Genomic DNA, 22,999 nt, shown 5'->3' with positions numbered 1-22,999 from the left:
CTGGTCCCTGTGCAAAAACTGTACCATGGAGAGGTTTGCCCTTTCCAGAAGCTGGAAGAACCCAAACTGCCTTTCCTAACATGTTCTTTATATCCTGTCCCGTCCGTACTGGCCCTAGGGCCACGGCACAGGCTATCACCTGTTCAATCTGTTCAAAAGTCTGCTGCTGCTCAGGGCCCCATGTAAACTCATTTCTCATTCGCATCACATGATAAAGGGGGCTTACAATGAGGCTGTAGTTTGGAACATGCATTCTCCAAAAGCCCACTGCACCCAGAAAAGATTGTGTCTCTCTTTTGCTAGTGGGTGGAGACATAGCAGTGATTTTGTCGACCACATCTGTCGGGATGTGACGACGGCCATCTTGCCACTTTATACCTAGGAACTGATTCTCCTGGGCAGGTCCTTTCACTTTGCTTCACTTAATAGCAAAACCAGCACTCAGAAGAATTTGGATTATTCGCTCTCCTTTTGTGAAGACGTCTTCTGCTGTATCGCCCCACACAATGATGTCATCAATGTACTGCAGGTGCTCAGGAGCACTGCCCTGTTCCAATACAGTTTGGATCAACCCATGGCAAATGGTCGGGCTGTGTTTCCACCCCTGGGGCAAACGGTTCCAGGTATACTGAATGCCCCTCCATGTGAAAGCAAACTGTGGCCTAGATTCTTTGGCCAAAGGAATGGAAAAGAAGGCGTTAGCAATGCCAATGGTGGCATACCATTTGGCTGCTTTTGACTCCAGTTCATACTGGAGTTCTAACATGTCCAGCACAGCAGCACTCAGTGGGGGTGTGACTTCATTCAGGCCACGGTAGTCCACTGTCAGCCTCCATTCTCCACTGGCTTTACGCACTGGCCATATGGGGCTGTTAAAAGGCGAGTGAGTTTTGCTGATCACTCCCTGGCTCTCTAGTTGACGAATCAACTTATGAATGGAGAGCAAGGAATCCCTGTTGATGCAGTACTGCCGTCTGTGCATCGTTTTTGTAGCTATCAGTACCTGTTGCTCTTTTACTCACAGCAGCCCCACAACAGATGGATCTTCTGACAGGCCAGGCAAAACAGACAGCTGCTTAATGTTGTCTGTGTCCACAGCAGCTATTCCAAAGGCCCATCGATACCCCTTAGGATCCTTGAAATGCCCCCTTCTGAGATAATCAATACCTAGTATACATGGAGCCCCTGGGCCCGTCACAATAGGATGTTTCTGCCAGTCCTTACCAGTGAGGCTTATCTCAGCCTCCAACACAGTCAATTCCTGAGAGCCCCCAGTCACTTCAGAAATATGGATTGATTCTGTCCCTTCATGACTTGAGGGCATCAGAGTGCACTGTGCATCGTGTCCATCAGTGCCTTATATTTCAGTGGTTCTGATGTGCCAGGCCATCGAATCCACACAGTCCAATATACTCTATTATCCCTTCCCCCCCCCCTTGACTGAGGGCAGGGCCCCTTTATTCATTTCTTGTGGTAACTGGAGCAACTGCACTGGTGCTTGATCTGCCTTGTAATTCTTTTTTTATGAATTAATTCATAAACTAAGGGCGTTCTCTGTTGTTCGTTGTATCTGTCACACGCTGACATTAGAGTAGAAGCATATTTGTCTGGTGCTGTTGTCACGAGTTTCTGCCATAACTCAGGCGTCGTCCTCACATTTTCAGGGTCGTGGTCTTGGCATGAGTGTTAGGAACAAAGTTAGGGTCATACAACATTTCCACCACGCCTATTTCCCTCAAATACTGGATACCCTTTTCAACTGTATCCCATTTTTTCATCGCAATCTTCAAGCCGTTTTTGGAGGGATACTTTTCCTTCACGGCTATTAACACTCATTCCCAGAGGGAGGCAGCTTCATCCGAACATCGACTAATTCCTCTATCAATAGCTGGATCTCTGGCAATGGCACCTAGTTGGCGAGGTTCATTACCATCCAGAGATAAGCTATGGGCCCCACTGTCCCAACAGCGAACCAATCAGGAAACAAGAGTTTCATTCGGGTGCCGTGTAAACTCCTTTCTTGAACCTTGGATTTCAGTCATCTTTAGAGGCCGGTGAGTAGTAATAGAGACTTCCTCTTCATCACTTTCTTCTGCATGTCTCTTAGTTTTCCCTTTTGCCTTTAGCAATGGTGGTGGTTCTGAGGAGGGCCCCTCCCCTGGATCTTCCTCCACCTCCTCCTCCTCTTCTTCTCTTTTTCGTTCAAGACGCGAAGACACTCGTTTCCATTTCTTGCCCTCCACAGGAGCAACTGGTATTGTTACTGGTGTCTCCTGTGATTGATTAGATTTGACTTGGGGATTTTCCCCTTTGGCTTGAACCTCAGCTCGGAAACTCTCTCTCTCCAGAACGGCATTATATAGGGCACGGTAAGCACAAGCCAAACCCCCAATAAGTTGTACCTCCTTAGATATATGTAAGCCGCATCGTCCCTGACTCAAATACTGGCTTAGTTTCTCAGGATCCCACAGGTGTTCAAGAGTAAAATCCCATGACACTGCGGGTCCCCATGCTTCTAAGACCTTTCCTAAACCTCTCCATATTCCCTGCCAGTCATCATTCTCTAGTTTTGGAGGAGACTCCTTCCCCTTATTATGAATGCATAGGAATACATTCAGGAAAATTGATGACATGCACACCCACATGAGTATTAATTCAGGATTCAAAAAACGTTTGACAAACCGAGAAGAAAACCTGGAGACTGGTCTGAACATTGTGTTGTTTGTAAAATTAGCTATTCCATTTGGGATGTAGTTGTTTGTGAAATTAGCCATTCCTTCCGGGATGTAGATGTGAAAGTTCAAATCATACCACATTGCATATAGGTAAAATATAGGTGTCTCCATCAGTGCCCTTAGGTAGTTATATATGAATGCAATTCCACAACACACAAGTGTGAGATGGATTATTGGCCAGTAGGTTGTGAGTAACACCATTGCTTTTAATCCTTTACCCAGCACCCCCAGAAAAACGAGTGGGTTCATCACTGGTGCTTGCTAAAAAAAAGGGTTAATGAATTGAAGCTAACAAGAGGAGGGGAAAAAAAGAAAAAAGAAAAAAAAAATGCACTACCCAGACTAAGTAGTGCTCAAAGTTTACAAATATCCCAGAAGACTGGCAGTACGCCTAATCTTTCAAAGTCAGGTTTTCCAGCACAGAAACCTGAACCACTGATAATGCTCCTTAACAGAGCTCTCTAAGAGCAGAGAGAAAAAGAGATTCATTCTAAAAGCTAAAAAGCAGCGAGCCCCACGTTGGGTGCCAAAAATCTGTCACGGAGTTGACCAGATCAATCTATGTCCGTGACAGGGGCAGCAGGCCTCTGCCCTCCCCCCCAAACCCAGTCCCACAAAAAATGGGAAGGAAGGAAGGGAGGAAAAGAGCAGCGGCAGCAATCTATGGAGGGAATCTTATTTTACTGTAATATCGGAATACAAGATAACACAATATATACAATTGAATTGAAATTGAGATTAATAAATCAGACAACATGAGAGAGAGAGAGTTCCCGGGACCGAGTCAAACCTGAACAGCTTGGAACGGCCAGGAAAGCACCTCCAGCACCCACTGCAAGGCAGCAAGAGAGCGCCCCCCCACCCGGAAGGGCCAGATCCCGTGACTGCTGTAATGTACAGGGATGGGAACCTGGGACTGGGGCAGTGACACTTTAATGCCCCGTACACTACATGATGTTTTGATGTGGAATACTGAAACCCAAAAACAAAAAACATAGAACCATGACATTCCACCCCTTATTCTACATCGTTACATCATGCTTAAAATATATATACATATATGCAAACAAACAAAAAATGATTAAAATGCATCACACACACATGGCTATATATATATACATAGAATTACTGACTGCACTCCCCCAGCATCAAGTTTCCTTGTCATACACATTGGACATCCCCATCCTTCTGCATTACCCACCAAGTGGATCCTGGTCCCTGTGCAAAAACTGTACCATGGAGAGGTTTGCCCTTTCCAGAAGCTGGAAGAACCCAAACTGCCTTTCCTAACATGTTCTTTATATCCTGTCCCGTCCGTACTGGCCCTAGGGCCACGGCACAGGCTATCACCTGTTCAATCTGTTCAAAAGTCTGCTGCTGCTCAGGGCCCCATGTAAACTCATTTCTCATTCGCATCACATGATAAAGGGGGCTTACAATGAGGCTGTAGTTTGGAACATGCATTCTCCAAAAGCCCACTGCACCCAGAAAAGATTGTGTCTCTCTTTTGCTAGTGGGTGGAGACATAGCAGTGATTTTGTCGACCACATCTGTCGGGATGTGACGACGGCCATCTTGCCACTTTATACCTAGGAACTGATTCTCCTGGGCAGGTCCTTTCACTTTGCTTCACTTAATAGCAAAACCAGCACTCAGAAGAATTTGGATTATTCGCTCTCCTTTTGTGAAGACGTCTTCTGCTGTATCGCCCCACACAATGATGTCATCAATGTACTGCAGGTGCTCAGGAGCACTGCCCTGTTCCAATACAGTTTGGATCAACCCATGGCAAATGGTCGGGCTGTGTTTCCACCCCTGGGGCAAACGGTTCCAGGTATACTGAATGCCCCTCCATGTGAAAGCAAACTGTGGCCTAGATTCTTTGGCCAAAGGAATGGAAAAGAAGGCGTTAGCAATGCCAATGGTGGCATACCATTTGGCTGCTTTTGACTCCAGTTCATACTGGAGTTCTAACATGTCCAGCACAGCAGCACTCAGTGGGGGTGTGACTTCATTCAGGCCACGGTAGTCCACTGTCAGCCTCCATTCTCCACTGGCTTTACGCACTGGCCATATGGGGCTGTTAAAAGGCGAGTGAGTTTTGCTGATCACTCCCTGGCTCTCTAGTTGACGAATCAACTTATGAATGGAGAGCAAGGAATCCCTGTTGATGCAGTACTGCCGTCTGTGCATCGTTTTTGTAGCTATCAGTACCTGTTGCTCTTTTACTCACAGCAGCCCCACAACAGATGGATCTTCTGACAGGCCAGGCAAAACAGACAGCTGCTTAATGTTGTCTGTGTCCACAGCAGCTATTCCAAAGGCCCATCGATACCCCTTAGGATCCTTGAAATGCCCCCTTCTGAGATAATCAATACCTAGTATACATGGAGCCCCTGGGCCCGTCACAATAGGATGTTTCTGCCAGTCCTTACCAGTGAGGCTTATCTCAGCCTCCAACACAGTCAATTCCTGAGAGCCCCCAGTCACTTCAGAAATATGGATTGATTCTGTCCCTTCATGACTTGAGGGCATCAGAGTGCACTGTGCATCGTGTCCATCAGTGCCTTATATTTCAGTGGTTCTGATGTGCCAGGCCATCGAATCCACACAGTCCAATATACTCTATTATCCCTTCCCCCCCCCCTTGACTGAGGGCAGGGCCCCTTTATTCATTTCTTGTGGTAACTGGAGCAACTGCACTGGTGCTTGATCTGCCTTGTAATTCTTTTTTTATGAATTAATTCATAAACTAAGGGCGTTCTCTGTTGTTCGTTGTATCTGTCACACGCTGACATTAGAGTAGAAGCATATTTGTCTGGTGCTGTTGTCACGAGTTTCTGCCATAACTCAGGCGTCGTCCTCACATTTTCAGGGTCGTGGTCTTGGCATGAGTGTTAGGAACAAAGTTAGGGTCATACAACATTTCCACCACGCCTATTTCCCTCAAATACTGGATACCCTTTTCAACTGTATCCCATTTTTTCATCGCAATCTTCAAGCCGTTTTTGGAGGGATACTTTTCCTTCACGGCTATTAACACTCATTCCCAGAGGGAGGCAGCTTCATCCGAACATCGACTAATTCCTCTATCAATAGCTGGATCTCTGGCAATGGCACCTAGTTGGCGAGGTTCATTACCATCCAGAGATAAGCTATGGGCCCCACTGTCCCAACAGCGAACCAATCAGGAAACAAGAGTTTCATTCGGGTGCCGTGTAAACTCCTTTCTTGAACCTTGGATTTCAGTCATCTTTAGAGGCCGGTGAGTAGTAATAGAGACTTCCTCTTCATCACTTTCTTCTGCATGTCTCTTAGTTTTCCCTTTTGCCTTTAGCAATGGTGGTGGTTCTGAGGAGGGCCCCTCCCCTGGATCTTCCTCCACCTCCTCCTCCTCTTCTTCTCTTTTTCGTTCAAGACGCGAAGACACTCGTTTCCATTTCTTGCCCTCCACAGGAGCAACTGGTATTGTTACTGGTGTCTCCTGTGATTGATTAGATTTGACTTGGGGATTTTCCCCTTTGGCTTGAACCTCAGCTCGGAAACTCTCTCTCTCCAGAACGGCATTATATAGGGCACGGTAAGCACAAGCCAAACCCCCAATAAGTTGTACCTCCTTAGATATATGTAAGCCGCATCGTCCCTGACTCAAATACTGGCTTAGTTTCTCAGGATCCCACAGGTGTTCAAGAGTAAAATCCCATGACACTGCGGGTCCCCATGCTTCTAAGACCTTTCCTAAACCTCTCCATATTCCCTGCCAGTCATCATTCTCTAGTTTTGGAGGAGACTCCTTCCCCTTATTATGAATGCATAGGAATACATTCAGGAAAATTGATGACATGCACACCCACATGAGTATTAATTCAGGATTCAAAAAACGTTTGACAAACCGAGAAGAAAACCTGGAGACTGGTCTGAACATTGTGTTGTTTGTAAAATTAGCTATTCCATTTGGGATGTAGTTGTTTGTGAAATTAGCCATTCCTTCCGGGATGTAGATGTGAAAGTTCAAATCATACCACATTGCATATAGGTAAAATATAGGTGTCTCCATCAGTGCCCTTAGGTAGTTATATATGAATGCAATTCCACAACACACAAGTGTGAGATGGATTATTGGCCAGTAGGTTGTGAGTAACACCATTGCTTTTAATCCTTTACCCAGCACCCCCAGAAAAACGAGTGGGTTCATCACTGGTGCTTGCTAAAAAAAAGGGTTAATGAATTGAAGCTAACAAGAGGAGGGGAAAAAAAGAAAAAAGAAAAAAAAAATGCACTACCCAGACTAAGTAGTGCTCAAAGTTTACAAATATCCCAGAAGACTGGCAGTACGCCTAATCTTTCAAAGTCAGGTTTTCCAGCACAGAAACCTGAACCACTGATAATGCTCCTTAACAGAGCTCTCTAAGAGCAGAGAGAAAAAGAGATTCATTCTAAAAGCTAAAAAGCAGCGAGCCCCACGTTGGGTGCCAAAAATCTGTCACGGAGTTGACCAGATCAATCTATGTCCGTGACAGGGGCAGCAGGCCTCTGCCCTCCCCCCCAAACCCAGTCCCACAAAAAATGGGAAGGAAGGAAGGGAGGAAAAGAGCAGCGGCAGCAATCTATGGAGGGAATCTTATTTTACTGTAATATCGGAATACAAGATAACACAATATATACAATTGAATTGAAATTGAGATTAATAAATCAGACAACATGAGAGAGAGAGAGTTCCCGGGACCGAGTCAAACCTGAACAGCTTGGAACGGCCAGGAAAGCACCTCCAGCACCCACTGCAAGGCAGCAAGAGAGCGCCCCCCCACCCGGAAGGGCCAGATCCCGTGACTGCTGTAATGTACAGGGATGGGAACCTGGGACTGGGGCAGTGACACTTTAATGCCCCGTACACTACATGATGTTTTGATGTGGAATACTGAAACCCAAAAACAAAAAACATAGAACCATGACACATGCCTCCCCATATTTGTACTTTTGCCATCGCCCTTCCCCTCAGAGAGGTTTCATCCTCTTGGCTTGTTTACTTGTGGCACATGCGTCACAGTTATGAATAACCTGTGCAAACTCGGAGTAAAGTGCAAGTAAACTTGGAGTAAAGAGTGAGGTAAGCCCAAGTCAAGTGTGAGAAAACCCAGACTAAAGTGTTAGTAAACATGGAGTAAAGTGTGAGTAAAAGCCAGTGTAAGGTGTGAGTCCACCCAGACTAGAGGAAAAGTAAACCCATAGTAAAGACTGTGCAAACCTGGGGAAAATTGTGTATAAAACCCAGAGAATACTCTGAATAAATCAGGATTAAATGTGAGTAACCTCAGAATAAAGTGTGAGAAAAACCCAGAGTAAAGTGTGGGTAGGCCTGGAACAGAGGGTGTGCACACCCAGAGTAGGGTGTCAGTAAAACCCAGAGAAAAGTGAGTGAACCCAGAGTCAAGTGTGGGTAAATTTAAGGAAAAGTTTGAGTAACTCTTGAGTAAAGTGTGAGTAAGCCTGGAGCAAAGTGCGATTAAACTTGGAATAAAGAGAGGTAACTCCAATGTCATGGTTTTGTGTTTTTTGGTTTTCAGCATTCCACATCATAACATCAAGCAGTGCACTGGGAGTTAAAGTGCTCATGCTGCAATTCCAGGTTCCTGTCCCTGTACATTACTGAAGGCATGGGATCTGGCCCTTTGGATGGGGCGCTCTCTTGCTGCCTTGCAGTGGATGCTGGAGGTGCTTTCCTAGCCCTTCCAAGCTTTTCAGGTTTGACTCACTCAGGAACTCTCTCTCTCTCCTATCTTACTTGGTTTATTAGTCTCAATTTCAATTAGATTATATGATACTGTGTTATCTTGCATTCCAATATCATAGTAAAATAAGTTTTCCTCCATAGATCATTGCTGCTGTTTTTGCTTTTTTCCTTCCTTGAGCCCAGCTCCCATCTTCCTATCTCTTTTCCTTCACCCTTCCCATTTTGTGGGGCTTGGAGGGGGGCCAGGGGCCTACTGCCCCCTGTCACGGGCATAGACTGATCTAGATAACTCTGTGACAGAACCTCACCATCATCTTCCAAAGCACCTGCCAGTTTCATGGACAGACACAACCAAGTCATGTGCCTCCTGCTATCGAGTTGTGCACTCACACAGACGAGCCATCACAATCCCTCACACAAACCTCCTTCTTCCTCTATGGGCCCTACCAGGTGCTCAGGCACAGAGGATCCCACAGGCAACACGTCAACCTGGCACTTTCTGTCAGCCTCTCAGGGACACTGCAGATGTGATCCTGTATGCACAGATCCCAGCCAGAAGGCAAGGGCTGACCAACAGCTGCTTCAGGCAGAAGGCAGCACACCATGCCTTTCTGGGGCTGGCCTGTCAACTCCACACACACAAGTGATCTCACAGCCACCTTCACAGCCTCGTGCCACCTGCAGGCCCAGGAGGTCCTGAGGTAGAGCTGAGCTCATGGCAGCATTCCTACCCACCTCCTCCTGATGGCCTCAAGCTGATCAGTCACATCACCTCCTGTACATACATCACCTCACATTCATCACTGCATTACACGCATTTGCTCAAAGACTCCATGATTCCTGCTCTGCCCTGGACAGCCAAGTACCCAAAGTTTAGGGTTAGGGAAGGGGTTGAAGGTGAGGAGGGCAGAGCACAGGAGCAGGCTCTGTGGGTGTTGGGTGTTCAGGATAGGAATTAAGGGTTAGAACTCATTTTATGTGGCAGAGATTAAGCAAAGGTTCAGTGAGAGGGCTTGGTGTTCTGCTAAGGTTTTCAGGACACTATTAGGGTATGGACAAGCATTATGGATTAGTGTTTTGATGTGGGCTGCAGTTTGGGCAAGCATTAAATATAATCTTTGAATGTTATCAACAAAGCTTGGTTTTAGCATGAGTAGGAGAGTTAAGTGTGGGAACCTGTGCAGTCCATTCCTTGGGAATGTTCTTGGCAGCAACTTTCAAAGAAGCTCTGAGCCTTCAGGCACCACCATGAGGAGATCTCCATTAGCGACAGACTTGCTGTGGTGGAAGCAATCTGTGTGACAGAAGTGCCCACTGCGTGTCCTTGCCTGTGTTTGCAGCCACACAGCAGCACTGTCACCAAGTCAAAGGAGCTGCAAGGCTGAGGGGCAATGGGGTTGAGTTTCAGCTCAACACACCACCACCACACCACTGAATTCTGTCTCTGAGTGCAACACTGAGCCTTTTCTTGAAGAGTTTCTGTCTCACCTCTGTTGGCTGTTCCATTCCTGAGATGGAAGTGGCACCTTACTCAGGAAGGAGAAGGACACAAACTTCTGCAGGAGGACCTACCTGCAAATTCATGCTCCAGAATGTCTCCTGAGAGTCCTGGGAAACCTTTCCTGTACTCTCATGCATACGTCAGCTATCCTAGGGCATCCTGAAGGCAGTGCCCACCTACCTCTGTGAGGCAAATGGAAAGAAACTTTCAGGGAAACGTTTAAACCTCTGAGATGAGAACCCATAGCCAAGAACTTTTCCTATGCAAAGTCTCAAAGGGACTGAGGAAGAGGGGATCTCACAACCAACGTGCAAACCAGGTGCTGCTGCTGGCCTGTCAGAGGCACTGACAGATGTGAGCCTGCAAGCACAGACCCCAGCCAGGAGCCAAGGGATGGCCAGTCAGCTATTGCAGGCTGAAGTCACCACACAGTTGGATTAACAGCCATATGCTTCCTGCTGCATTTTGGGTTTCTGAGAACAACTGACCCTAACAGCTCCAGAAATGTCTCCCAGGAAGGAAGACAGACAAAGTCATTGCATGCCCTTTGTTTTGTTAAGATTCACTGAGAGCTTGGTTCCTTATGTACACTATGTCTGGGCTACACTGCATATGTACAAACTGAGCAGTAATTGATGTGGATAATTGCATTTAAGTGGAAAATATTAGAATACATAAGATACAGAAAAAAATATTCAAAAAATTACACAAAAAATAAATACACAAACCGAAAGAAGTCTGGGTCTGTTCAGCCTTGAGAAAAGAAGACTGAGAGGGAATCTGATCCAGGTCTATAAATATCTGAGGTGTGGGGGGCAGAATGGTGAGGACAGACTCTTTTCAGTGTTGAGTGGAGACAGGACAAGGGGAAACGGCCGGAAACTGCAGCATAGGAAGTTCTGCACCAACGTGTGAAGGAACTTCTGTACAGTGAGGGTGACGGAGCACTGGAACAGGCTGCCCAGGGAGGTGGGGGAGTCTCCTACTCTGCAGATGTTCAAGACCTGCCTGGATGCCGACCTGTGCGACCTGGTGTAGGGAACCTGCTTTGGCAGGGGGTTGGACTCGATGATCTCTGGAGGTCCCTTCCAACCCTGCCCTCTCCTCCTGCCCCACTCCCAGCGCTGCTCTTCACACCAGCCCACCCGCACTCGAACTCCTCGCGGCTCAACGGGAGCCTGACGTGCAGGCCACGGCTGCCCGCAGGGGCAGGCAAGCAGGAACAGTCAGTGCTACCGAAGGCTGAAAAAGACACCAGGCAAGCTGCAGAGACAAGCTCAAGGGGCTGAGTGCAGGGACACCTGTCTTCCTTGCGCGCTGCTTCCTCTCCTTTTCTTTCTCTCAGTCCTCACAGAGCAAGCTGATGCTCACACGCTTCGCTAGCAGTTACGCTTGGGCTGAAAGGCCACCACTTGGCAAGACCAACATGGAAACGCGGGAAAAGCAGCTCCATCTCCAGGGAGGGACGTGAAGCCGGCCGCTTCATCGCCCTGCCACTGCCAGCCCAAGCCAGGCATGTTTGGACCAGCTACTGAAAGAGGCAGCACCAGGTGTAAAAGGTTTCTTTCCCTTTTATTTTAAACAAACGGATTTCGGTTGCATTTTGTAGATATGTCAACAGAAAATAAAATAGCCTGGACACCGCTCATGACCAACCACATGCGGTAAGTTCACCTCATCATCAACATTCTGAAACAGCTATCGAGCTGAAGGACCCTGAAGGAATGCGGCGTGCCCAGCTCTTGCCAGACATGAAATCCCGCACAGGCAAAGTCCCATTTGTTTGGCACGCATCAGAAGCCCTTCCAGCTTCCTCAGTTCCTCTCCAATGTCCGTGCAAGGGAAAGCACGGCCACGCCACAAAACCAGACGTACCGTCCGCTGCCTTTGGAGCACCTCTCAGCAAGCATTCCCGCTGCTTCCTTTGGCCTTGGAGGCTTATCGCTCAAGCCCTCACCGTTGCTTTGTGCTTTCCTTCTTGGCTTTCTTGCTTAGCTGTGCAGCACTTGCCTTTGGTTTCTTCACCGTCTCCCAAGTCTTAGACTCCAAGCCGTCCCAGTCCTACAGGAATCAATTCACAAACAGTCAGGGAACTTTCTGACAATTGCCTGACAGCTCGCTTGGGAGCTCAAGTCACCTGACTGGGCAGCTTGGGCTGCCAGTGCTGCACATTGCCTTCCTGACATCAGGGCACAACACAAACTCCACCTCTCTCTCGTTCCCCAAAATCCCACGGAAGCTACAGTCTGCAGGCCTTGCCTGCAAGGCAGTCCCTGCACAGGGGGACGCCCTGCCTGCCACTCACAGCCCACAGAAGCAGCCGCAGCAGCACGACGATAAGATGAGCTTGCACCTCCAGGCTCCTTGCGTGCCACCAGCAACAGCACGCACGCCCAAGGAAGCACAGAACAAACTGCCGCACTCTCAGCAATGCCGGGGCGCGCTACCGTAGGCAACGGCTCCAGCTGGTTCCCTCCCAGCCCATTTCCTCAGCATTGCTAGCAACCTCTATCAAACAGAGCGCTACTTACTGTCTCTGGGCACTTGGGAACTGGCAGGGTTATGGCCCACACGCACACAAGCTGGAAAACGGCTCCAAAGAAGAGGCCGTAGCGCAGCACGTTCTCCATCAGCGTGGGCTCAGGGATCTCAGGGGGCGAGAAATGCAGCTCAGCGGCCATAGCGCACACAGCCTGCTGCTCTGCTGCTCTCCAGGAGGCTGCTTTCTACAAGGGGGAAACGAGAGCCATCATTCCATTCCTGCGCTCCGACGCTGTGACTTCCTGCTAGCAAAAACTCCCAGCCTGACTCAGAGACGTGCTCTCAAGATATCCTTGCTCTTCCCACCCAACCACAAGGAGGGACGCCAAACTTGCATTTCAGCAACAGCTGAACAGGCAAGAATCAACTTCTCCCTCAGCTTGATCACACACGCACGACCACTGTCTCACCAACACTAACAACAACAGTATTCATACCATCACTTGCACATTTGCATCTACCTGGGTACGTACGTGTTCACGGCCTTCCTGCTGCTGCTGTGCCGTACGGCACCAAGCACAGCAATAAAGCACGCAGAAAGCCCAGCTGCTGAGGACAGGGGGGTGAGCTGGGCTCACGCCTAAGCACTGCTTACTGCAAAGGAAGGCACACCTACCTGGCAACGGCCACGCAGGATGCTCGAGACACAGGCACACACTGTTCTCCTCAGGCCCAACGCAATGTCGCAGCCACTCACACTCTGCTCCTCGACGGTCTGCAACACAAAAGTCACAAGCTGCAAATTCAATCCATCCAAGATGCCATCGCGCCTCCGTGCTCACGGCACTCGCACTCATGTCTTCGCATGAGCAATCAGGCGTGTGCTTACCGAGTGAGCGCTGCTCACCTCCACCTGACACGAGCAATCGACCCCTAACTGTCAAGTATGAACAGGAACCTATGCCTAACACTAAAAGACTACAAGTAACCTATGCCTAACTCTAAAACATGAACAATAACCTACTCCTAACACTAACACTAACCTTAACACTAAAATCAACAAGAAAAACAACAACTAAACTAGAACTCCTGCAGCATTTAAATGGGAAGAGGAGAACTTGGCTCCACAGGAGGCTCGGAGGAGGAGCTGATGGAAACTAATGCCACCCAGCTAATGCTGGGGGCGGGGGCCGCGCAGCGGGTAGGGAGCCGAGCGCCTGGACCAGCGGCGGTGGGACGGCGCCGATGCGGGGCCTGGCACGCTGGTGTGGTGCCAGGCCAGCTGTGCCGCAGGCGGATCCACCTCCATGGGCTCATCCGGAGGTGGATCCACCTCCATGGGCTCATCCGGAGGGGGATCCACCTCCATGGGCTCCACGGAGGTGGACACAGCGCTGGTCCAGGCGCGATGGAAACGTACTCTCTGCCCCCTCCTCCGCTTGATCTTCAAGGCGGCCCCCCTCCTCCTCTTCGCTTCTGGGAAGCCAAGCTCCCTCTTCCCATTTAAAATTGGGCAAAATTCGCCCCTCGCTCTCTTCGCTGCTGGCATGGCTGCCAGAGCTCTCAGAGCGAGTGCGCTGGCTGGGGCAGCGGTGACCAAGGTGACGGCTGTGATGAGGCGAAGGTTCTAAAATGGCAGCCGCACTGCTGGCAATGGCGTTCCACATAGCATGAGGAGGGGGCTGGAGGACAGGGCACGGGACGGCAGCTAGAAGGCACTCCCTGTGCCCAGCGGGCAGCCCTTCTCTCCGGCAAGCAAGAGGACACAGAGGAGCCGGCCCCGAGAAAAGGGCCCTCGGCCTCCTTCATCCTCTCCCTTCTTCCACACGCAAATCTGTTGGGGCTGGGACACGCACCACACAGCGCCATGTTCAGGGGCCTCCCGAGCCCAGCGCCAACAACAGCACGCTCCAAAGCGCACCTCACCACGCCTGCCTCCTGGCACACACAAGCTCCGCTTTCCACCTTAGCACCCAGCGCCTCTTCTTGCGCCTCACGCCTGGGGATTCAACCATTCCCTACCATCAATACCGCCAGCTGCATCTGCATTACAATCACTCTGACTCCATTCCAAACCCGCGCACAATGCTGGCACACACACACGGGGCCACCCTGGCTCACCCATGCTTCGCGGGGACCCACACAACAGCATCAGCAAAGCACGCAGAAACGTGCCGTGCTCCTGACTGATGCCACTCTTCAAATCTCCCTCTCCCTCCCCCCCCAGCCTACTAAGGCAGCAGCTCTCCCAAGCAACAAACACAATCACACACAACTGCAGCCCTGGCTCGTCCCGACAACGGACGTCCACAGCAAGCACGTCTTCACAAACCTTCTTCCAGCTCCGCACCCGCCGGCCAACACAGCACCCGGGCGCCTTGCTCCACTGCCCGCCCGGGCTTTGCTGGCGACAACTAGGCCCGACGGGGCCTCCTCCTTCACACGCCCGAAACACCAACAAAGCTCCGCACTCGCACGGCCTTCCCTGAGAGGAAGCTGCCCCCCGACCCCGCACCACTCGCCGGCGCCGCACGCATCGCCTCTGCGTGCCGGCAGCACCGCCACCTCCGCCCCCGAGCGCCCCTCCATGCCCCCGCACCGAGGCCCGACCCCGCTCCCAGCACACACAGCCCGCTCCTCCCGGCCCCGCTCACCGGCCCGGCGCCGCCATGCCGCGCCGCCCCGGAAGTGCTCTCCGCCGGCACGAAGCACTTCCTGCCCCGGCCCTTCCAACCGCCTGCGGCGTCACGTTGCTAAGGGCGGCCTGGGGGCGGCCCGGGGCCTGGACGAGGCGGGGGGGGAGCTGGGGGGGGCCGCTGCCGGATTCCCCTCGGGTGGCGCCGGCCTCACGCAACTTGTCTTCTTCTCCTTTTCTGCCTTTTCCCTTTCCCCCCTTTTGCTTTCCTTTGCCTTTCTTTTCTTCTCCTTGCTTCTCGCTTCTCTTCCTTTCCTTTTCTCTTTCTCTCTTCCCCTTCACATTTCCCTTTCTCTTTCCTTTCATTTCTTACTTTCTTCCCCTCCCCTCCCCTCCGCTCCCCTCCCCTTCCTTCCGTTTGCTTTCTGTCCACACTCATTCTGCACATCTCCAATGGACATGCCTGGAGAAGATCACCTACGCAGGCAATAAATGGCTTCACTGCTTTGTGCTCTTGAAAGACACTGATTGACACTGACTTGAAAGACACAGACCCTGTCCTAACCCCCAAGTATCAGGAGGGCCCGGCTGCCTTTGCTGCGGAGCCTTATCAGCCCACAGTCTGAAGACTTGGGGCAAAAGCTCAGCAGCTACGTAGCTGCCAAGGCAAGATTTCATGCCCTGGCCTTCATACAGCCCGGCTCTCCCCGCTCTGCTCTGCGCTCCTGCCATCCCCTGCAGCCCCTGTGCTGCGACAAACACGAGCGCGGCTCGGGCCCAACGCCCTCCCTGCTGCACGCCCTCTCACGGCCCCATGTGCTGCACCCACACCACTGCCCCGGCCCCGCAGCCCTCCTGCAGCCAGCGCAGCCCCACGCACCGGGCTCGGCCCCAGCCCCCAGGAGCTGATGGAGCTGACTCAGCCCCCGCTGCATCCACACCCAAACCTAACACACACTAACCGCTCCTCAATACTCCGTTTCCCTCCTTTGCAGCCAGCTCCTTGGCTGCACGCAGCCCGACAATCACACAGAACTTCAGCCCGCACTCGTCCCGCTCACTGACATCCAGAGCCAGGGACAAACCTTCAGCCGTGCCCGCTCCTCCCCCACTCAAACAGAAGCACCAGGCGTGTGGATCCACTCCTCGTCCAGCTTTGCTCGGCACAAATTCCAGCGGGGAGTCCTCATTCACACACCTGAAACACCAACGCACAACAACGCATCAGAAAAGGCAATCAGAAAAGGAATCAGCCTCCAGTCACGCTTTTCCGGCCGGCCGACGCCGCAGCCACAGGAGCCCGTCGCCATCCTTGCCGCACCATCAGGCCCCGCCACCCACAGCCTCCTGCCGGCGCACTCCGGGCCGAAAGCAAAACTCCACCGAGCGAGGCCAAAAGCCAAACTCGCCATCCGGACGGAGCCCCGCGCTTCCCCGCCGCCATCTCCAAGGACCACCGCCACGCAAACGACGCTCAGCGAGAGCGAGCGAGACGCCGGCTTCCCCGCCACGTCCAAACGAAGAGCGACGGCACCGGATCGCAGCGCGACGGCTCCCACCGCGCGACGGAGCGCGGCGCTGCCGCCGCCCGGGAGCCGCCCCGTTCGCCCCGGGCTGCGCTCCGGCACCCGCAGCCCCCGCGAGGCCGCGCGGCCCGCAAAGTCGCCAGCTCCCCCCCCGAGCGCCCCTCGATGCCCCCGCGCCGAGGCCCGACCCGGTTCCCGGCACGGAGCCGCTCCTCCCGGCCCCGCTCACCGCTCCGCGCCGCCCCGCCCCGGAAGTGCTCTCCGCCGGCAGGAAGCACTTCCGGCCCGGGCCCTAGCAACCGCCTGCCGCGTCGGGCGGTCGGCCGGGGCCTGAGGGTGGAGTGGCCGGGCGGCCGGGGCCTGAGGGTGGAGTGGGGCCGGCTTCCTCTCGGATGGCGCCGGAGCCGTGCCACTTTTCTCCTTCTCCTTCTCCTTCCTCCCCCTTTTCCTTTCCCTTCTTTCTCTTCTCTTTCCTTTTCCTTTCTTTTCCTTTCTTCTCTTGGCTTTTCCTTTCCTTTTCTCTTCCTTCTCTTCCCCTTCACAGTGCCCTTTTCCTTCCCTTTCTTCCTTCCTTCCCCTCCATTCCCCTCTCCTCCTCTCCCCTCCCTTCCCTTTTCTTTCTCTGCCCGCTCTCTATCCAGCTCTGAAGTGGAGATGCCTCAATGTCAGTGCTTGATGGGCTGCTTCGGCCCGGTTCCATGACCAGCGGGGCGGAGGGATCCGCGGGTCCGGAAAAGGGAAACGGGATCCCAAAATGATTAAAAACAGTGGCAACGATCTGAGGTGCAACAAACTAATTTACTAAATATGGTATCAGCAAAATAGAATGAGAGCGAGAGAGAGAGAGAGAGAGTGTGTCTGAAAGGTGGATAGGCCTCACCACAGTGCTGAGGTGAGAACTGCGGTCCAGTTGAGCCCAGGAAGAAAAGCAGGCGGAGAAGTGCAGGCGAAGACGAGAACATCAGGGGACTTGGCCAGGAGCTGTGTGTCCTTGCTGAGCGCAAAGCCCCCTGGGGAAACGTGGTTCTTCTTCTCCTCCAGACAGGCACCCGCAACTTGAGCATCAGCAGCCAAACCGCCAGTGCATGCCATGATGAGATGGTGTGGAATGCTGATAACCCAAAGCACAAAACCATGACAATCCCCCACTTATTCTACATCACTACATCATGCTTAATATATACAAACAAAATATTTCTATAAGACATCCCTGTTTTTCCCCTTAAATCTGGGGTTTTCTGCCAAAAATCCCTGTTTTTCCCATTAAATCTCAGGTTCTTACCCCTTAACTATGGCTTTTCCTGCAAGAAATTCCTGATTTTTTATTAGATCTGGGTTTTTTTTTCCCAGAAATCCCAGTTTTTCCCATTAAATCCGGGGTTTTTCTCTTTAAATATGGACTTTTCTGCTGGAAAACCCTGTTTTTCCATTAAATCTGGGATTTTTCCCCTTAAATATGGCTTTTTCTTCTAGAAATCCCTGTCTTGCCCCTTAAATCCGGGGTTTTTCCCCTTACATATGGCTTTTTCTGCTAAAAATCCTTGTTTTGCAACTTAAATCTGGGGTTTTCTTCCAGACATTCCTGTTTTACCCCTTAAATCTCGGCTTTTCTACCATCAATCCCTGTTTCTCCCCTTAAATCTGGGCTTTTTCCTTTGAAACATGGCTTTTTTTGATAGAAATCCCTGTTTTTCCCATTAAATCTGGGGTTCTTCCCCTTAAATATGGCTTTTCCTGCAAGAAATCCCTGTTTTTCCCCTTAAATCTGGGGTTTTCTCCCAGATATTCCTGGTTCTCCCCTTAAATCAGGGGATTTCTACCATAAAACCTTGCTTTCCCCCTTAAAGCTGCATTTTTTCCCCTTAAATAGAGCCTTTTCTTCTAGAAATCCCTGTTTTTCCCCTTAAATCTTGTGTTTTTCCCCTTAAATGTGGATTTTTCTTTTAGAAATCCCTGTTTTACCCCTCAATCTGGGGTTTTTCTTCTTAAACATGCCTTTTTCTCTTAGAAATCCCTGTTTTTCCCATTAAATATGGCTTTTCCTGCAAGAAATCCCTGTTTTTCCCCTTAAATCTGGGGTTTTCTACCACAAATCCCCGTTTTTCCATTAAATCTGGGGTATTTCTCATTAAATACGTCTTTTCCTCTGAGAAATCTCTGTTTTGTCCCTACAATCTGGGATTTTCCTCTGAAATATGCCTTTTTCTCTTAGAAATCCCTGTTTTTCCCATTAAATTTGTGGTTTTCCCCCTTACATATGGCTTTTTCTGCTAAAAATCCTTGTTTAGCAACTTAAATCTGGGGTTTTCTTCCAGACATTCCTGTTTTACCCCTTAAATCTCGGCTTTTCTACCATCAATCCCTGTTTCTCCCCTTAAATCTGGGCTTTTTCCTTTGAAACATGGCTTTTTTTGATAGAAATCCCTGTTTTTCCCATTAAATCTGGGGTTCTTCCCCTTAAATATGGCTTTTCCTGCAAGAAATCCCTGTTTTTCCCCTTAAATCTGGGGTTTTCTCCCAGATATTCCTGGTTCTCCCCTTAAATCAGGGGATTTCTACCATAAAACCTTGCTTTCCCCCTTAAAGCTGCATTTTTTCCCCTTAAATAGAGCCTTTTCTTCTAGAAATCCCTGTTTTTCCCCTTAAATCTTGTGTTTTTCCCCTTAAATGTGGATTTTTCTTTTAGAAATCCCTGTTTTACCCCTCAATCTGGGGTTTTTCTTCTTAAACATGCCTTTTTCTCTTAGAAATCCCTGTTTTTCCCATTAAATATGGCTTTTCCTGCAAGAAATCCCTGTTTTTCCCCTTAAATCTGGGGTTTTCTACCACAAATCCCCGTTTTTCCATTAAATCTGGGGTATTTCTCATTAAATACGTCTTTTCCTCCGAGAAATCTCTGTTTTGTCCCTACAATCTGGGATTTTCCTCTGAAATATGCCTTTTTCTCTTAGAAATCCCTGTTTTTCCCATTAAATTTGTGGTTTTCCCCCTTACATATGGCTTTTTCTGCTAAAAATCCTTGTTTTGCAACTTAAATCTGGGGTTTTCTTCCAGACATTCCTGTTTTACCCCTTAAATCTCGGCTTTTCTACCATCAATCCCTGTTTCTCCCCTTAAATCTGGGCTTTTTCCTTTGAAACATGGCTTTTTTTGATAGAAATCCCTGTTTTTCCCATTAAATCTGGGGTTCTTCCCCTTAAATATGGCTTTTCCTGCAAGAAATCCCTGTTTTTCCCCTTAAATCTGGGGTTTTCTCCCAGATATTCCTGGTTCTCCCCTTAAATCAGGGGATTTCTACCATAAAACCTTGCTTTCCCCCTTAAAGCTGCATTTTTTCCCCTTAAATAGAGCCTTTTCTTCTAGAAATCCCTGTTTTTCCCCTTAAATCTTGTGTTTTTCCCCTTAAATGTGGATTTTTCTTTTAGAAATCCCTGTTTTACCCCTCAATCTGGGGTTTTTCTTCTTAAACATGCCTTTTTCTCTTAGAAATCCCTGTTTTTCCCATTAAATATGGCTTTTCCTGCAAGAAATCCCTGTTTTTCCCCTTAAATCTGGGGTTTTCTACCACAAATCCCCGTTTTTCCATTAAATCTGGGGTATTTCTCATTAAATACGTCTTTTCCTCCGAGAAATCTCTGTTTTGTCCCTACAATCTGGGATTTTCCTCTGAAATATGCCTTTTTCTCTTAGAAATCCCTGTTTTTCCCATTAAATTTGTGGTTTTCCCCCTTACATATGGCTTTTTCTGCTAAAAATCCTTGTTTTGCAACTTAAATCTGGGGTTTTCTTCCAGACATTCCTGTTTTACCCCTTAAATCTCGGCTTTTCTACCATCAATCCCTGTTTCTCCCCTTAAATCTGGGCTTTTTCCTTTGAAACATGGCTTTTTTTGATAGAAATCCCTGTTTTTCCCATTAAATCTGGGGTTCTTCCCCTTAAATATGGCTTTTCCTGCAAGAAATCCCTGTTTTTCCCCTTAAATCTGGGGTTTTCTCCCAGATATTCCTGGTTCTCCCCTTAAATCAGGGGATTTCTACCATAAAACCTTGCTTTCCCCCTTAAAGCTGCATTTTTTCCCCTTAAATAGAGCCTTTTCTTCTAGAAATCCCTGTTTTTCCCCTTAAATCTTGTGTTTTTCCCCTTAAATGTGGATTTTTCTTTTAGAAATCCCTGTTTTACCCCTCAATCTGGGGTTTTTCTTCTTAAACATGCCTTTTTCTCTTAGAAATCCCTGTTTTTCCCATTAAATATGGCTTTTCCTGCAAGAAATCCCTGTTTTTCCCCTTAAATCTGGGGTTTTCTACCACAAATCCCCGTTTTTCCATTAAATCTGGGGTATTTCTCATTAAATACGTCTTTTCCTCCGAGAAATCTCTGTTTTGTCCCTACAATCTGGGATTTTCCTCTGAAATATGCCTTTTTCTCTTAGAAATCCCTGTTTTTCCCATTAAATTTGTGGTTTTCCCCCTTACATATGGCTTTTTCTGCTAAAAATCCTTGTTTTTGCAACTTAAATCTGGGGTTTTCTTCCAGACATTCCTGTTTTACCCCTTAAATCTCGGCTTTTCTACCATCAATCCCTGTTTCTCCCCTTAAATCTGGGCTTTTTCCTTTGAAACATGGCTTTTTTTGATAGAAATCCCTGTTTTTCCCATTAAATCTGGGGTTCTTCCCCTTAAATATGGCTTTTCCTGCAAGAAATCCCTGTTTTTCCCCTTAAATCTGGGGTTTTCTCCCAGATATTCCTGGTTCTCCCCTTAAATCAGGGGATTTCTACCATAAAACCTTGCTTTCCCCCTTAAAGCTGCATTTTTTCCCCTTAAATAGAGCCTTTTCTTCTAGAAATCCCTGTTTTTCCCCTTAAATCTTGTGTTTTTCCCCTTAAATGTGGATTTTTCTTTTAGAAATCCCTGTTTTACCCCTCAATCTGGGGTTTTTCTTCTTAAACATGCCTTTTTCTCTTAGAAATCCCTGTTTTTCCCATTAAATATGGCTTTTCCTGCAAGAAATCCCTGTTTTTCCCCTTAAATCTGGGGTTTTCTACCACAAATCCCCGTTTTTCCATTAAATCTGGGGTATTTCTCATTAAATACGTCTTTTCCTCCGAGAAATCTCTGTTTTGTCCCTACAATCTGGGATTTTCCTCTGAAATATGCCTTTTTCTCTTAGAAATCCCTGTTTTTCCCATTAAATTTGTGGTTTTCCCCCTTACATATGGCTTTTTCTGCTAAAAATCCTTGTTTAGCAACTTAAATCTGGGGTTTTCTTCCAGACATTCCTGTTTTACCCCTTAAATCTCGGCTTTTCTACCATCAATCCCTGTTTCTCCCCTTAAATCTGGGCTTTTTCCTTTGAAACATGGCTTTTTTTGATAGAAATCCCTGTTTTTCCCATTAAATCTGGGGTTCTTCCCCTTAAATATGGCTTTTCCTGCAAGAAATCCCTGTTTTTCCCCTTAAATCTGGGGTTTTCTCCCAGATATTCCTGGTTCTCCCCTTAAATCAGGGGATTTCTACCATAAAACCTTGCTTTCCCCCTTAAAGCTGCATTTTTTCCCCTTAAATAGAGCCTTTTCTTCTAGAAATCCCTGTTTTTCCCCTTAAATCTTGTGTTTTTCCCCTTAAATGTGGATTTTTCTTTTAGAAATCCCTGTTTTACCCCTCAATCTGGGGTTTTTCTTCTTAAACATGCCTTTTTCTCTTAGAAATCCCTGTTTTTCCCATTAAATATGGCTTTTCCTGCAAGAAATCCCTGTTTTTCCCCTTAAATCTGGGGTTTTCTACCACAAATCCCCGTTTTTCCATTAAATCTGGGGTATTTCTCATTAAATACGTCTTTTCCTCCGAGAAATCTCTGTTTTGTCCCTACAATCTGGGATTTTCCTCTGAAATATGCCTTTTTCTCTTAGAAATCCCTGTTTTTCCCATTAAATTTGTGGTTTTCCCCCTTACATATGGCTTTTTCTGCTAAAAATCCTTGTTTTGCAACTTAAATCTGGGGTTTTCTTCCAGACATTCCTGTTTTACCCCTTAAATCTCGGCTTTTCTACCATCAATCCCTGTTTCTCCCCTTAAATCTGGGCTTTTTCCTTTGAAACATGGCTTTTTTTGATAGAAATCCCTGTTTTTCCCATTAAATCTGGGGTTCTTCCCCTTAAATATGGCTTTTCCTGCAAGAAATCCCTGTTTTTCCCCTTAAATCTGGGGTTTTCTCCCAGATATTCCTGGTTCTCCCCTTAAATCAGGGGATTTCTACCATAAAACCTTGCTTTCCCCCTTAAAGCTGCATTTTTTCCCCTTAAATAGAGCCTTTTCTTCTAGAAATCCCTGTTTTTCCCCTTAAATCTTGTGTTTTTCCCCTTAAATGTGGATTTTTCTTTTAGAAATCCCT

At 48.5% G+C, this 22,999-nt stretch overlaps 2 protein-coding genes across 2 annotated transcripts in view; both read right to left on the bottom strand.

The window, feature by feature from the left end:
- Positions 1-22,999, bottom strand: part of LOC306956580 (olfactory receptor 14J1-like) — a gene marked incomplete at both ends in the record, with an annotated part of 37,075 nt that overhangs the window by 2,737 nt on the left and 11,339 nt on the right. The gene's annotated exons all lie outside the window — the stretch shown is intronic.
- Positions 11,921-12,651, bottom strand: LOC306956607 (protein MANBAL-like; the record flags this gene model as incomplete). The annotated part of the gene is made up of 2 exons (XM_079547879.1): positions 12,499-12,651; positions 11,921-12,028 (listed from the first exon to the last, which is right to left on the bottom strand). The coding sequence occupies exons 1-2, from the start codon at positions 12,646-12,648 to the stop codon at positions 11,921-11,923; spliced, it is 258 nt and encodes an 85-aa protein (XP_079404005.1). The 5' UTR covers positions 12,649-12,651.

The sequence above is a fragment of the Tetrao urogallus genome, assembly GCF_951394365.1.
Source record: "Tetrao urogallus genome assembly, chromosome: 32".
Lineage (NCBI taxonomy): Eukaryota > Metazoa > Chordata > Aves > Galliformes > Phasianidae > Tetrao > Tetrao urogallus.
The sequence above is the reverse complement of the archived record's forward strand: the minus strand, read 5'-3'. Positions and strand labels throughout refer to the sequence as shown.